This window comes from Lithobates pipiens, unplaced genomic scaffold (assembly GCF_037356315.1).
Source record: "Lithobates pipiens isolate NorthernLeopardFrog02 unplaced genomic scaffold, aLitPip1_a1.2 Scaffold_8, whole genome shotgun sequence".
Taxonomy (NCBI): domain Eukaryota; kingdom Metazoa; phylum Chordata; class Amphibia; order Anura; family Ranidae; genus Lithobates; species Lithobates pipiens.
This window is the reverse complement of record NW_027507903.1, coordinates 275423741-275441544: the sequence shown is the minus strand read 5'-3', so window position 1 is coordinate 275441544 and position 17804 is coordinate 275423741. Positions and strand designations below refer to the sequence as shown.

Here is a 17804-nt window from a genome sequence, read left to right as displayed (position 1 = left end):
GTCTGAGCAAAATAAGCATAAGGTAACCATAGAACTGACTTGATTGTCAAGAGATCTGACTCATTCCAGCCATAGGAGACAGGCTTTTCCACTCAGGCTTTGACTGCTTGCTGAAGAAAACCTACCATAAAAAAAAACTTTGAATGCCTTTTATTTTGATACATCTAAAATGGTATTGTGGAAGCCTGCACCTTGAATGACCATTGTAAATATGAGTATCAAGGAAAACACTAAAGAAGCATAGGTATAGTGATTCTGCATTACTGCAGTATGTCATAGTGCCTATAGCAGTATTAAGGCAGCATAAATAAGTCTTGCCCCTTAAAACCATTTGAGAATTGTCTAAGACCAAATTCCCATCTCATGGTAAAAATGGAGCACTGCCAGCATATCTTAATACTGCTTTAGTCTGTTGCATGTTTAGACTTAAAGAAGTTTTTTTTTTGGGCTTTGAATAAAATGAAGAAATATTAGAAACTGGTAAGTTTTATATTTGTCTTTGTCCTTACATTGAAAAATATCTCTTCACATCCTGTAGGAAGTGGGGGAAATCTCTATAATGTAGAAACAGACAGCAACGAAGCACTATTAGTAATAGTAAAGCGACGAAGGGTTAGAACGCATCCAATGTTTTGTTGCCATTTGTTTAGATGTTCTTACTTACTAATGTGTCACAAGGACAGGAAATAAGCAGAAATTAACCCAATGCAAAGTAAGCTTTGTGAAACAGATTTTGCCTTAGGCAAAATATTGGTGAAACAAAAACATTTTAACTTCTTGAGCTACTTTATGTGGGGGGAATGTGGTTTTTGGTGCTGATGTGAAATGTGCCTAATATTCACTGCAGGTGAATCATTCTAGTGTTTTTTTTTTTTACATTATAGGGAATGATTAACCACCTGTGAATTTGTGATGCATGCATGTGATTTATCATTATTTGTATAGTTTAAATTTTTTTTTAATGTTCTACAGTATTGTTTTTTTTATGTGAAAAAATGAGGCTAATAAGGAGTCATGTTTGGCACAAGAACAGGTCCAGTGTAGGTAAAATGTGCTTTTGTAACCCTCAAGAGCCATTAAAAGCCCAATGCTATCTTGAAAACTACCAGTAATTACCTTTATTTCACATTCTCCATTAACTCAAATGCATTTAATCAAAATAAAGTAATTTTTTTCCTTCCTTACAGGATTTGATTGTGTCAGAAACCAGGAAATCAAACCGAGACAGAAGTACAGTTAAATTACACTTGTTTATTAACAAAAGTAAATAGAACAAACACAGTCAAAACATAGCCAGATTTCATGAGCTGGAACCGATAGTCAGACAAGCCAAACGTCAATGAGCCGGAGATGAGCCTAGTAAAACAGCAAGCAGGATCTGGAGCCAGAAGGGATGTCAGCCAAGCAAGTCTTTTAATAAGAATCTTTGGATTCCTGTTAAAGTGTCTCTGTAATGTTGACTAAGGCAAAGACAGAGATCCTCTGGGCTGGACTAAGTAGGCAGGGCTGACAAGCAGGATGTCATCAAATGGGTAACTGTGGAGAGCTAGGAGTTGACAATTAGCCGACAGCTGAGTGGCCAGCTCAGAGAAGGAAGGGTTGAGCCCAGCTCTGACAGATTGACAGAAGCAGATGCCAATGTCTCCTGCTGCTACCTTTGTGTCATATGAGGAGAGGAACACAGACCAGCACCTCTGCAGATGGAAACATCACTGGATAAAATAGGACTACTGAGACATTTTTTACCTTAATGCGCGGAATGCACCAAGATAAAACAAGTCTTCCCTTTAGAAACACGTCAATTCATATATGTTCCAGTACAGTGAATTGTGTTGGTATTCTTTATAGGAATAAAGACTGTATTTTGACTGCTATAACAGTAGTAAGGCCCCATATACAGTATAAAAGTGATGAATCAAAAACATTTCCAGCACTCTATTATAAACTCAGAAAAGCACATATTTCACATCATAGTTTATTGTAGTAAAATATGTGTGGAGCTGTAGACCTCATTTACTTTAATAACTTTTTTAAAGTAAACCTGTCAGTTTAATTGTTGGACTTGGTTAACCTTGAAAGTCCCATGTTGTTGGTTTCTAACCTTAAAGAATAAGTTCACCTTTTAGAACATGTTACACCCATATTTAGGGTGTAATATGTAACATGTTCCAGCAAACCCTGTCACCCCCTGATTTCCCCCTCCCTGTGACAGCCATGTCATTCATTCATAGCAATCTGTGAATGAATAAACTACCAGTCTCATCTGCCACCATGATATACAGATGTGTAGTTTTCAATGGACTACAATGAACTGATCAGTACACTCCTAGTCCATTCACACTTCCTTCAACTTTCTAACTTAAGGGAAAAAATGGGCATTTATTTATTTTTCCTTAAAGATGAACTTTACCTACCTAACTACACCTACAGCCATCCACTTTGGTGTCGAAAAGTTCTTCATGCCATTTGCTTGTGGAACAGGTCTGGGGAACACTCTAGCCAGCCACCTTTACTTTTAGAGACAGTCTTCTTGTGAAAAAAGTGTTCCCCAGAGGAAACATAAGTAATTGTACTTTATTTTTATTATAGAAACAAAATGAAAGGTCTGCAGTCACCAGTGATACACCTCCATCCCTGTATACATATGCAAAAAAAGGGAGAGTCACCCTGGGACTTTAAATGAGGTGGTCACGGTTAGCCACTGAGTAACACGAGTAATAGTAGTATAAATGTTTATTAAAATAATTGTACATACATGGATAATATAGCATACTAGCTCAGCCAATGGATTTGCACATAGTAAAAAGAATAAATCAAGTTGATACAAATATTATACAATGCAGTATATACCAAGGCACGCATCAGAAAACCCGACGCGCGTTTCGCGAGATCATTGCTCGCTCATCAGGGGTGGATGCGGATGAAGTGTATCTAAATAGACAAAAAGATGTGTCACAGTGGTAATGTAGCCAGAATATTTTTATTATAGAGTGTCTCTGAGTGTCTTTTTCACTAGATATACCTTTTAAGTCTAGGTACACATCTGTGCGGGGTGGTTTGGCACACTTTTGCATGGAGACAGAAACCTATTGATTTGAATGGGCTGCTGTACTTGCCTTCCTGCAGGGAAAAGGTCCCTGACCTTTTTATTAAAACCGCCTGCATGGAACTGCATGGTACTCTGGCACCATGCGATTTTATGCACCCAAAAATGTGCTGTGTTTTCCAATGACTTAAGACCCGCTTTGCCTGCAAGTGCCTGTAGGAACACATGCGATTTACACACATTCCAGCACCTGCAAAAGTGTGAACCTACTCTTATATCCTAACACACACTTAGCAGGCACAGTCCACCATTGCTACTGTCAAGAAGCTGGTACTAGGCAATGCTGAGTATGGATGAGCTTCAAATTCGAGTTGAATGTAAGTTCGATTCAAACATCAGTCGTTCACCCATTCGCCGAACAGCAAATTTTATGGGGCGTTCGTAGCAAATTATGCACCGCAAGACCACAGTGCATTGCTGTATGATGATTGGCCAAAGCATACACCTGACCTGCATGTTTTGGCCAATCACAGCATGCTTACAAAATCCCTAGGTGTCCCACAGTAATGCTCACATATTATTTCTGTGTACTATTTGTATATATTTGTGTATTTTTAATCTCCTCATTTTCTCATTGTAAATCAATTATTTTTGCAGTTTCCTTTCTAGAAAAAAAAACAGGGTGCACATAAACTTAAAAAAAAGAAGGTGTAATGTATTTTTGGATCTAACTTTCATCAGAATATCGTATAAGAAAAATAGCTCAGAGCACAAGGCACAACAGTGCCACTAATTAGTATTGCAAATACTTATAAAAGCAACTAAGTATACCTTCTTTTTTATTTAGTTATCATATTTCACACTGTGTGCAATGATGATTTCACACAGAGATGATAATTATTTCCTTTAAAAAGATGTTACGATAAAACTTCAGTGATCTAAGTGACTTCATTGAAAAGTTATTCCTCTTTAATTACTAATAATTATCCAGCATTTTCTCAGTAATTTAGCCAGAGGATGGCAATGTTTTGTGTTTTCTTTCTGCAACGTTACTAATTGGGCCTAAGCCTTGTGACAAATTGCTCCAAGTGACAAGGGATTAGCCTGGAAAAGTATATATTCTACATTAGTACCAGTTGATGGTGTTTTTCAAGGTAGACTCAAGTGGAAGACTAAGGCTTAGGAAGAGCTGAGCTTTTCTGGGGCTCTGGTGTCTTTCTAGGGTAAGAGTGGGTAGGCTTCCTAGCCTTTACTCATCTTCAGAATTGGTGTGGTGCCACTGAAATAGGAGAATTTTCTATCTGCATGTATGTATGGCTGTATGAGAACCAGGAAGCAAGTTTGAGCTCTTATCTAGGAGGCTGAGGTTTTAATGTTCACATTTTGCTTCCTGTAAAGGAAATTATTAATTTTTCTGCTTTAAAATTAAGCATGAGGACAAATCCTAAAAGTATATATAAACCTAAAAAGCATTTTTATAGGTTTGGATAGAGTAGGCAACACCAGTCAGGTTCTCATTGCAGTCTGTGGCCCCATTAGAAAAATGCACCCTCTGTTTATCCTGTTGACCTTTATCATTTTGAAAGGAAGTGACGGGAATATCCAAAGCTTCGGATTGTCACCAGTACCAGAATATATGTAAAAACATTCCAATCAGAACACTTGTTGCTAAGATAATTGTCTCAGAGGTAATTTTCTCTCACTTTTGAGAGTTTTGATCTCACTTCTTGTTGTGGCTATAGAGCAGGAGGTGAAGTGAAATCCTGCCAATGGAGCATAGCTGGCAAAAAACTTGCATTGATTTTACCTATTCTCAAAATGAATTATTTAGATAAAGACTCCCTCTAGAATCTTTATATAAAGCAACCCCCCAATCTGGCATCAATCTACAACATAACACATAACACATCCCACATACAATGTACAATATAACCCATACTCTTCTGTCACTGTTGATACTTTGAAGGCCCGAAACATTAACATTAAAGTAAACATTATTTCTAAATAGTCATACTCTATAGTACAATGAACAAAGAACCAGCCTGACATAAGTAGGTATGTATATACTTTTATATGTTTATATATAGGAGAGAACAAGATAATAGGATTTTTTTGTCATACTTACCTGTAAAATCTTGTTCTTTGAGTACATCACAGGACACAGCCGGTTAATATAATAACTACTTAGGTTATACACCACCTATAGGGTAAATGCACACTGATAGATCAATCAGAACAATCAAGCAGGAAGTTCTCCCCTGTATAACCCCTCCTACACAGGAAGCACATTAAGCTTTGTAGCAAGAAATAAATTCCCAAAAGAGGAGAGGGACCACTGTGTCCTGTGATGTACTCAAGAAAAGGATTTTACAGCTAAGTATGACAAAAAAATCCTATTTTTGTTTATCGTACATCACAGGACACAGAGTCGGATATTATAATAATAACTACTTGGGACGTTCCAAGGCAATATCCTTGAGGGGAGGGAGACACCATCACAGAAACTGCCACCAGAGAAGGACCTACTCTGCTATTTGTAATACACTGAGGCCAAAGGCAGTATCCTCCGCGTTATTGATATCAACCCGGTTAAAATCCTGTAGATGTACGAACCATAGACCAAATAGTGGTCTTGCAGACCTGGGCCATTGACACCTGATGACAATGTGGCCCAAGATACTCCCACACACCTGGAAGAGAATCTCTCCTCAGAAAAAAAAATATATTTTGCCCTTTAAACCATAGGCATCAATGATAAAGTACAATACCACTGCTAAATATTCAACCTGTATGCCACCTGCCCTTCCTGGGCTTTTCTGGCAGCATACACTGGCATTCCTGACCTGTGCCGAAAACTCAAGTAGATCCTGAGTGCCTGAACTACCTCTAGAGTATGTAGCGCTCTCTCTTGCCAACTGCGGATTAGGAGAAAAATAAAAGGCAAAACACTTTCCTGATTCAAGGGAAAACTAGAAACCACTTTAGGCAATAAAAATGGATGAGGCCACAACAACACTTTATGATGCGAGACCAAGAACGGCTCCTTGAATGAAAAGAGCCGCCAACTCTGATACTCCACTTGGTGAAGTGATAGCAACCAAAGAAGCCACGTTCTGAGATAAAGGACTAACAGAATCTCACAACTGGTTAAAAAAAGTGGTCTCTGCAAGGATAGTACAGATCAAATTCAAGTTCCAAGGACACAAGAATGGCCCAACAGGTGGTACTGTCCAAGATACACTCTGTATGAATCAAGGAGGGAGAAACAACTGCCTCTGCAAAAAAAAACCTTGGTACTTAAGGACAATCTTTCCTCTATCGATTTGAGAAAGAAAAAATAAAATCTTCCCCGCACATATGTCTGCGGGTGCCACTTCCTGGCTTCACCCAATGTAAAAAAATATTTTCAAGTCCTGTAATTGAAGTTCCCCGGAGCTGGCTTCCAGGGGCTCAACAGTGCTGAAATACAGGACTCAAGACCATTAGGTCCCGCTGGACTGGAAGTGTCCAAGGAGCAACCCTTGCAAGACTCGCTATGTCAGTGTACCAAGCCCTCCTGGGCTAATTCGGCCAACACTAATGTCAGTGCTACCACTGCCCAGATTCTTTGCAAAAGATGTGGCAGAAGCCAAAACAGAGGAAAAACTTCAAATAAGGGAGAACCAGTCCCTAAGATGTTACCAGTACATTTACCCCTATTGGCAATGGGACTCTCATCCCGGACACACATGTCCCAACTTGTTGAAGAACTTGCAATCTAGTAGATTTGCCTGCAGAGTTCCCCCTGCCACTACTCTATACCTGGAATATGTTTTGGCAAAAGAGACAGCACTTGTAGTGTCCCAGACAGAATGTGGTCCACCTCTCTGAGTCGCATGACCTCTGGTGGTTGATATTTATGCCTGCAGAGGCATTTCCAAATTGAACCTGCAATTGGTTTGTCCCATAATCCAGAGCAAAGGGCACAGGCCAAAAGTTCCAAGATATTGATGGACAATATTCTTTCCTGTGGAGACCAAGCCCACTGAACTGTAGCCACACTCAAATCAACTTGAGAGTCTGGCATCAGTGGTTATTATCTTCCAAATTCCTGAAAAGGAAGAATATCGCCCACCAATTGTTGCTCTGCAACACCTCGGGAACAGAGCCCTCCAGCGATCTACTAGTTCCAGACAGATAGAATAATCCTCTGCCAAGACCTGGAGTAGGACTGTAGGTAGGGAACGCACTTTAACCCAAACACAGTTTCCTCCTGCAGCAATATATCAAAGGAACCCCTGGAATCGACTTCTGCCTGAGCAAAGATTATTGAGGGAATGAGTATTGAGGTGTCTTCAGCAAGCCCAACACTGGGGGCTAGATGCTTTGGGAACCCTCTGGAGCTGTGGCCAACCCAAAGGTAAGATTCACAAAAAAAAAGACTTTCCGCTGCAATTACAGAAACCTTTAATGAGCCTGGAAACAAACCGCCACATGAAGACATGCATTTACAGATGATTATGGACCCCAAAATCTACCTCTTGCAGAGATGTCATCACTGAACAGATCTAGGCTATCTGAAACAGAAGGATGCTAAGTGGCTTGAGATCTTAAGATAGACCTCATGTCCCTATTTGGTTTTGGGACTGCTACCATTTAATTTTCTCACAATAATGAGCCCATAACTTCTGCTCCAAGAGTCAATGAAAGGCAAAAGACTGATGACTCTGTGGCAGACCCAGACAGTCCCAAGAGGTGCAAATAACCTATCGGGTTTCTGCTGGCTAAAGAAGGAGCAAACCACCTCAGAGTCTGCCCTAAAAACCTGTGGTCTGAGATACTTTCAAAACACTGCAGCCTCAGGTGCCTTTCACTTAGGAGGGAAAAAGACTTACAGCCCCTGGTATTTCTGGGCAGTTTCTCATCCAAGTACTAACCAGGCTTGATCCGAGATTAGGCGCCACAGTGGCTCAGATACCCCTGATGCTATTGGTCCAACAGGAGACGTGAACACTGCCAGATCACTGGAACCACGGGCGGTGTACCTGCCTCCCCTGGCCACCTCTCCCTTCTGGAGTCATTTAGCTAGTCTTACGTGTACATAATAAAGTAACTATATTAGATAAAAATGAATACGTAATTCCACAAGGATGTAGGCCTAGACAACGTTGGTCCACCGCTATATAACACCATTGGTATGCAAGTATGCAGGTACCCGGGTATGCCGTTATGTAGGTACCTATGAATGCAAACATGCAAGTATATAATTATTCTTGCTGTTCATGCATAAGCACTTATTTATACATGCGTTTTTAAAGAATATGCATTTATGCACACATGTGCTCATGGAAAGGTGTTTATGCTAGTAAGCAAGCATGTGTTTATTCAACATTTATGCAAAGGTGCTTATGCAAGTAAGCATGTGTTTTTTTGCAAAACATACGTTTATGTGCAATCATGTGTCTATGCATCATGTGTCCATGTGTATATATATATATATATATGCAAAATGTGTCTCATGTAGACATGTGTTTATGCTCCTTATGCAAACATGAGTCTATTTGACACGTGTCATATGCAGACACAAGTCTATATGACATGTGTCATATACCTTACACAGACACGAGTCTATGCAATGTGTGTCATATACCTTACACAGACATGAGTCTATGCAACATGTGCCACGTGCTTTATGCAGACATGAATCGATGACATGTACCATGTGCCTACGCAGACATGAGTCTATGTGACATATAGACATGTGCATTTGTTTTTGTCCAAATGCATTTTCCTCCGAATTTTGGGTATTTTTGTTATTGTTTTAATAAACGATAATGAATGTGCAGAATCTGAAAACCGAAAAATCAGACAGAAACAAATGCTTTATTTTCATTTTCGTTGCAACAACAGTTCGATATAGATTCGACATGACGCTGACAATAGCGATCTGTGTCCATCAAACCTGTGGTCGAATGTGCCTAACCTTAGCTCTATTAGTTCATGATTATTCTACATAGAGAGGAAAGATTCGACATAGAGTGAAAAGATTTGATATTACAGAGACAATAGCAAAAAAGGTTGAACGTGCCTAACCTAACTCTATTAGTCCAAGATTATTCAACACAGAGAGAAAAGATTCAGCATGAAGATTCGACAAAGCAGTCACCGCGAGCGGACATTTATGGTCAAATGCTCTGCCCATAGGCTATCGCAGAATTCGAATGTTGGTTGACTAGTAATAATTAATAAATATAAATATTACTAGTGTCATATAACATTAGAATTCTACTATAGCTTGTAGGAGGAACATTCGACCGGAAATGTATGATTGCGGCGTCGTACAGTTTAGATGCTCCGTAAAATCCTTTTAGAACATTGGACAGACACCATAAGCCTTCGATGACAGATTCAATCTTAATTATTTTGGATTTTCGGATTTTCTAATGCATTTTTTAATGAAACTAAATAAATAAAAACTTATTTTGGGAGTAACTAAATAAATTTATTTTTCGGATGAAAACGAAATTCCGAAACAAAATATTTTGGTGTGCACATGTCTACTACTCATTAAGAGCTGCATATACAGTATTCGTGGGATTATACACATTCCATCCAGTAATACCACATTTTATAGAACTATTTATCTCTACAGTTCAACGTTGTTGTTAAATCTTCTATATGATGAATTTCTTAAATTTTTTAAATCCACAGCTGGATGGTAGGGGGTGACTCCTGGCTGCAGACCAGAGGTATAGATACTCATGCTGCACTTACTAAGTGGATCATTAGTGATTGTAGTATTTTTTAGATAAATGGTTCAGGTGAAGTTCAAGATCAGTCAGCTTATAATGAATTTCTTTTGGTTAATGGTCCAGGTTGGGGCCAAAAAATGTGTCATTTAAACTTCCAACAAAGGTCAGATACATGCTTATGGAGTTTTTTTAGGTGGGGACTTTATTTTAATTGGTTAGGACTTTATAGCCTGACTTTTTTTTTTGGAGATGGAGGCACGATGGGGATGATAGAGTGAACTGTGAATAGGGTCCCTTTCCCATTTCTGAAGGAATTTAAAGGAGCTAAATCCAAGGTGGTAGTCAAGGAAAAGTGTAATTGTGAGACACATTGGTATAGTGAACATCACCTGAGCGTACACCTCGAGCTCAGATGGAGATAACAGAGCGGGAATTTTAAAGTTATACGCACTACCGCACTTTTAATCAACCTGTTTGTAAGTAGTTTTAATCTATTTTGCTGCAATAAAAACAAAGTTTTAAAACGGTATCACACTATGGATGTGCCTCTTCTCTACCTTATATAAACGTGGCACACCGCACTCACGGAGGAACGAGGGATCCCTAACTTTTACAGCTGAAGGAAGCCAGAGAGCGGCACAATAGCTAATATTGTGAAAGTTGATCCACCCCGGATGGGGTCCTTTTTCCGGTGAGAGCATAATAATATAACACACTAATAGCCACCGAATGCGAAGAACACCGCTGGAAACCATCACCCCCCTCCTTTTTTTCACCTGCGGAACATTCCGTCACTCACTAGAGACTTGTTTTACCACATTTATTGTCCACAATTCACCTGCATTTTTTGCACATTTTTAGCACATTTTTATATTTTTATATTTTTATTTTTTATATTTTATTTTTATACTATATCATCTTTTCATTGCGTTTAAAATTAATTGCATTTAGTTTTTATGGCATTTTTATGTCTATTATATAGCATCACATTGGACTAAATATTAGATTATTCACCTTTTATTTTATTTTTATTTTCACTTTTGCATCTTAATTTTGTATCTTATTTTTGTATATTAGTATAACACTCACGGTCTTTGCAGCAGTTATCACATTTAGTCCTATTCTCAGCTTTACCTTTTTTCAAGGCACATATGAATTTATTTGCACTTGCACCTTATTAATAACCATATACTGCTATGATATAGAGATAAGCATTTCATAACAGGGTCACAAGGTTTTGTGATATCGTGACCTTTATTTTGTGATTATTTTGTGATTTTTTTGTGATATTTTGTGATTTAGAGTTTTATCAACCAGCACGCTGAGAAATATATACAATACGTGTTTCTGTGCTAAATCAACCAGCACGCTGAAAATTATATGTGCCCCCACTCAGGTGATGTTCACTAACACAACATAGCACATTTATGTCCGCATTTTATTTGCCAGCATACTGAGAGTCCTCACGTACCGGTATAGCGCCATATCTATTCCCTCTCTTTGTTTTTGCATCTTTCCACCCATTTGGGTGGAAATCAATAGAGGCTGCTCTTACCTTTACTTTGTACTCAGTTTTCATCTTTACTCATATTTAATTCTAAGATTCCATAGCGCAACCTACACCCCATTTAATTTTAACATTGGTATAGTGCCCCCCTCTGTGAGCATACTTTCTCAAAAAGGAGTAAGTGCCTTATGCTCAGTGCATTTCTTTTCCAGGGAGTTAAAAAGTAACGTATTTGCAATGTCATCTTGGAAGGGGCAGTTTGGTAAGTGAGCTCAAGTCTGTAACAGGTCTGGGATGGCCCTGTGTTCTCAAATTGTTAAAACAGATGAGATTGGATTGCATTGGTGAGACAAATTGTGCATACTGGTTTTGAATTTGGGATTGCAAATTTCTGGGGTCATATCCATGACTAGACTTGGGCAAACAGTCCAGCCCGAGCATTAGTTCGGGCTGAACATTGGCTGTTCTCTGAGGAATGCCTGAATTTTCAGGGTGTTTGGCTGATGTTCACCCCGCCGAACGCCTGCAAGTGAATTCTGCGCCCTGATTGGGCAAAGCTTTGTCCAATCAGCATGCAGTAAAACCTGGTTGTTAAGGAGCAAGGCCTGGGAATCCGGCCATGGCATCCTTAAAACCGATGAGTCATCAGCCGTCAATGGGCCTCCCCACTGACAGCTGAATAAAAAAAAAACTGCCGGTAAAAAAAGTAAAAAAATAAATGGTGTGGGATCCCCCCCCAGTCCATACCAGACCCTTATCCGAGCATACAGCCTGGCAGGTCAGGAAAGGTGAGGCTGAGCGAGCTCCCCCTCCTGAACCATATCAGCCTGCATGCACTCAATATGGGGGATGAGGACAAGGACCTCATCCCCACAACCCTGGTTGTGGGGGTATGTTCTGTCTGAATCATTATGGGGTACATAGTACCCCTGACCATTCACAAAAAAGTGTCAAAAAGTAATAAAAACAGACAGTTTTTGACAATTCTTTTATTAAGAAATAAAAAAACAGTGTACCCCGATGTAAATCCATTGTCAATCATGCAGGCCGCCCCCTTGTGACTTCACCAGCCCAGCATGCACCCCTCCATGACATCAAAGGGGGGGGGTCGGCGCCACCAGGTGATGTAGCCAGGTGACCCCATCCTTACCTATATAAGGACTGTCAATTGCAGAGCCTGCATTAGGCGGCCAGCCTTCTTCACTTTTTTTTTACTTTTATTACTTATTGACACTTTTTTGGTGAATAGGTAGGGGTACTATGCACCCCATACTCATTCATGTAGGGGGCAGGATCTAAGGCCCCCTTGTTAAAGGGGGCTTCCAGATTTTGATAAGCCCCCTGCCTGCATACCCCGTCAACCACCAACCAAGATTGGGGCGAAAATACCTTTGTCCCCACCAACATGGGAACAAGGTGCTTTGTAATGTGGGGACAAGGTGCTTTGTAATGTGGGGTGAGCCCCCCTGTCCCAAAACACCCATCCCCATGTTGAGGGCATGTGGCCTCGTATGGTTCAGGAGTGGGGGGGCGCTTGCTCATCCCCCCTTTCTTGACCTGTTTGCTGCATGCTTGGATAAGGGTCTGGTATGGATTTTAGGGGGGGTTCCCTTAAAATTTTGGTGTGGGGTTTCCCTTAAAGTCCATAGGTATGGACTGGGAGGAGCCCCATGCCATTTTTTTCTTTATTTTTCTTTCAATAGTCGGGTGCCAGCAATTGCAACCACAAGTCAATTTAAATGTGATTTGACTCATTTTTTTCATTATAAATGTATGCTACAGATGCACCACTTCACAGGCAGACTAAGTGGACCATAAATAAAGGCACTATATTTAAAGGAATTTTTCATTTTTATTGTTGCTCTTTTGCCATCATTAAAATCACTGCTCCTTAAAAAACTAACATTTTTAAAAAATATTTTTGCATTGATACATGTCCTTAGGGCAGTACCCGGACCCCATAACCCTATTATGACCAATTACTCACATATAAGCCTTCAAAATGGCACGTTTGATTTTTCCTGCTCTGCTTCCATAGTCTTCAATGGGGTCCGGCCTTCTGTTTGGGCCCTTCTCTATCCATGACTTTGTAGTTTATGGAAGGTAGTATATGAGAAGTAGCTACTACTTGAAAGGTGGGTCCAATGGCGTGATGAGTATTGAGATGTTTGATAAACATAGGGTTCAGCCAAGGCATACATTCTCAATACTGTCACATACTGACACATACTGTCTCAATGGTGACACCAGTCAATGATCTGTAATGTTCTTAAGAAAGGCTCTAAGGTCAGAATAAATAGCAGTGGTGACATTGGGCAACTCTGATTTGCGTCGATTTGTAGTTTGAAGGGGTTTGAAAGATTATCTTTAACTCTGATGAGAAGCCAATATTTTGGGGAGTATAGTCAGGTCCACAATAAGGAGCATTGGGTAGGATCCTTAAAATTTTTTGGTATCACCGAAATGTGAACTCTTAATGTACATGTGCCATTTTCTCCCGCTCACAGGAGGAGGGAGAAGGAGTGGGGCTGAGCCTCATTCCATGTGTTTTATGGATGCACAGAGCAGGGCTCAGGAGTGAGTATGCATGGGTGCCCCATGGCAAGGGCTTGCTATGCAGGCACTCAGAGAAGAGGAGGGGCCAGGAGCAGTAGCGGGGGACATTGAATGGAGGAGGCTTGGGGCTGCTCTGTGCAAAACCATTGCACAGAACAGGTAAGTATAACATGTTTGTTATTTAAAAACAAAAAAAAAACTTTTACTATCACTTTAAGCTCTTCTTGTAAAGTTTGGAGTTGCATTTTATGGTTTCCCAGAGTGCCAGGGCTCTCATTCTCAAGTATGATATGTTTGAGTGTAAAACCTATTCCAGTTTGGTGAGGGCCATTTTGTATCAATGATTCATTGAGTTTCCATAGCCAGGTATTAGGGGATATGACTCCAAATTGCAACATAAGTGTGATTGGAGTATGGTCAGATAGCGTACAGGGCTCAGTGGAGGAAAGCATAGAGCCTAGTTCCAACCAGAACAGAAAAATGTAGTCTAGGCAGGAATGGAACCGGTGTACAGATGAGTAAAATGTATAATCGCTAGTGGTCAGGTACACATTATGTGTTTTAATTGTATCTGGGAACATAAGAAAACGACAAATATAGTATCGCCATAGAGATGCACACAGGTAAATAAGATAGAAAGCAAACACAAAAGTGTATGGAAACCCTACAATAAACAAATGGACAAGAAGACATATTCATCTAGTGCATTACCAAAAAAAAAAAATTATTAAAAATGAATACTCACAAAATTGCAACAGTTATAGCCATCAGACCAGACAATGCCATGCAGTGCGGACAACAAATGTCATAAACATTGACATTGTTATCAAAAGGGTTTAGATCTGATGCATTATGAGCACACAAACCCCTTCTTTAGAGCTAGGCTATACGTCTCTTTGATGTTGATGTTTATGACATTTGTTGTCCACACTGCATGGCATTGTGTGGTCTGATGGCTATTCTTGTTGCAATTTTGTGAGTATTCATTTTTATTTGCTTTTACATTGAATACATTTTTGTATTAGGTGTGCCTTCTTGTCCATTTGTTTTTTGTTGTATCTGTTGGATTACCTCATCTGAGGAGGGCTGCATACGCCTAGTATCCGGAATTATTGTCCTTCCTCCTTTCCACTACAGAGGACCTCATAGCTGGAAGTGTTTGCTAGCTTTTGTGTTTCTACTGTATGGAAACCCTATCAATGAATGGAAAGCATTTTGTTTATCTGTTTTATTGGTGCAAAATATACCTGTTGATCTTGTCAACACTTTTAATAAAATGTCTTCCCCCAGATACCCCTTCCCCTGACTTCTCTGTCAAGATCAGTGGCTCAACTATCAACTCGTTCCCACATGGCAGGGTGTTAGGTGTAATCTTGAGCTCTTAACTATCCTTTGACCCCACATCCAATTACTGTCCATAGCTTGCCCCTCAACCTACGCAATATCCGAAAAATATGCCCCTTCCTAACCATTGACGCCAAAAAGCTTCTAATTGACTCACTGGTTATCTCTTGCCTTGACTACTGCAATTCCCTCTTCATTTCATTATCTTTACATAGGTTATCCTCCCTGCAATCCATCATGAATGTTGCTGCCAGATTCATCAACTTTACCAACCATTCGATGTCTGCTACCCCTATCTGCTAATCCTCTCAATTGGCTTCTGCTCACCCAACAAATTAAATTCAAAATACGAATACCTTACAGAACCATCCACAACTCAGGCCCCTGCTACATCAGTAACCTAGTCTTAAAATACCAACCAAACAGTTCTCCTGTTCTCTAGCTCCCATGTCACTGCTTATGCTTGCCTCCAGGACTCCTCCTGAGCCTCCCTAATCCTAAGAAACGCCATACCCCCATTGACCAGATTATCTCCTACCCTGTACTGTCTGCCGTCATGTTGTAAACCACTGAACAAATTGTTGCCACTATGTAAATCCTGTTTAAAAATAATGAAAAAAGAGCTCTCCTGTATTTTCTGCATGTGGTATTTCTTATCTTGGACTACACATTTGTCCCTTTGCTGTGGATAGAAGGAGAGATTTAGCAAAGTACAATGGGCAATTAACACCACAAAAAAAAAAAAAAACTCTGGAAAATAGGCATGTTTTTCAGAGATGTACTGCATGTATTTTTTTTATTTTTTTGTCTTGACATATACTTTAAAAAAGATGCGCACGGTATTCACAGTATTTAATCATGTTTAGGGCCCTCTCAGTTTAGTTTTTCCGTTGTGCACTCTTTATGACACTTATGACATTCAATTGCAGAGCAATACCCTTTACTGCATTTTTAGGAGAACGTTAGTATACTGGAATTGAATATAATTTAAATGAGGAAGGATATTTATCTGTTTATCTATTTTAGTTTTTGGTTGTGAGAATAATTTGATAAATAAAACATTTATTTACATTGTTGGGACCTGTTTTCCTTTCTTCTTGCAGCTTAATGACATTATAGTAAACACGCCTGGGACTGCTATGCAGATGTACTTCCTGGAGACATTGCTGCTTCAAGACAAGCCATTACTTTTTGTCGGCCCCACAGGCACTGGAAAGACAGCTATTACAAACAGCTTCCTGCGACACTTACCCCAAGAAAAATATGTTGTATGTCAAATTAACTTCTCAGTGCAAGCTTCAGCTAATCAGACCCAGGACATCTTCCTAACAAAACTCGAAAGGTACCCTGACTTTTAATTAAAATCAAGTGTGTAATAGTGCTGAATTTGCTCCACAGAGATTACCTCACAAAATAATATTAACCGCTCTGCTTCAGCCTCTGACAGTGCAAATGAAATCTGATTTGTTTCACTCTGCACTGTTTACAGGCACACAAACTACATTTTAATTGTTGTTGACAAAAATTCTGATTTATACGGAGCAGGAAATAGAGCCCAATGCAAGAGAGCATGTGTCATTTTAAATTTTTCTTATGAAAACTCTTCCATGGGAGAATAAATAGACATCTGGTCCTGGGCATTCTGCAGTCCACGGTATATTAAAATGAATCACTAAATTGTGACTTAATAGGAAATAAGGGCCATCTGTCAATGTAAGATCAAAGCAGCAGGTGCATACTTGCCAACAAAAGGAGGGTTAAGGTAACGCCTTTGAGGATGAGATTGTAAAATGCATTTTTTTCCCTTACAAACACGCAATGTTACTGTATAATGAAAGCAAGTCTTTGAGGTTGAGATTGAAAAAAGCATTTTTCTCCCTTACAAACACCCCATGTTACTTTGTAATAAAAGCATCTCTCTATGTAATATAACTTTGATATATAATTATGATACAAGCTATCGTATGATATAAATATTATATATAATGCAGTATAGTGTGTGTGGACTGTCTGCATTGTAATATGCTTAACAACTATTTCTGTTGGATCCATTGCCTTAGCTTTATGCTCTCTCTTTGCTTTTAATATCCTTGTGATTAAGCAAAGTTTCTGTCATTACTCAAATGGGGGGACATTAGGGGTACCAAACTGACTAATAAAATAAAATGTTGTCTAATATACACTTTATTGACAAAGATTAAAAATTACCATACATCAGGAGTAGATAACAACCGATGCATCAGTATAGCTATGCATCATATGATGTTCCATCCATTAAGGTGTCATTCAGATGGCAACAAGAGAACCTTAATGCATTCAGATACTGTGTGTGTGTGTGTGTGTGTGTGTGTGTGTGTGTGTGTGTGTGTGTGTGTGTGTGTATGTGTGTATATGTATATATATATATATATATATATATATATATATATATATATAAAATATAGAGGATATAATAAGTCTACACATCCCTGTTAAAATGTCAGGTTTCTGTGGTGTAAATAAATGAGACAAAGATAAATTCAGAACTTTTTTCACCTTTAATGTGACCTATAAACTGTACAACTCAATTTAAAAACAATCTTTTAAGGAAGTAAAAATAAAAAAAATTAAATAATGTGGT

The 17804-nt window shown here is 39.2% G+C and overlaps 1 protein-coding gene across 1 annotated transcript in view; it reads left to right on the top strand.

Annotated features, from left to right (window-relative positions):
• The window catches only part of LOC143962680 (dynein axonemal heavy chain 3-like), a 2426925-nt gene that overhangs the window by 1308432 nt on the left and 1100689 nt on the right, over positions 1–17804 (top strand). The window contains exon 42 of the mRNA XM_077472045.1: positions 16288–16526. Coding sequence (XP_077328171.1) covers positions 16288–16526 — 239 coding nt within the window. The remainder of the gene's footprint in view (positions 1–16287; positions 16527–17804) is intronic.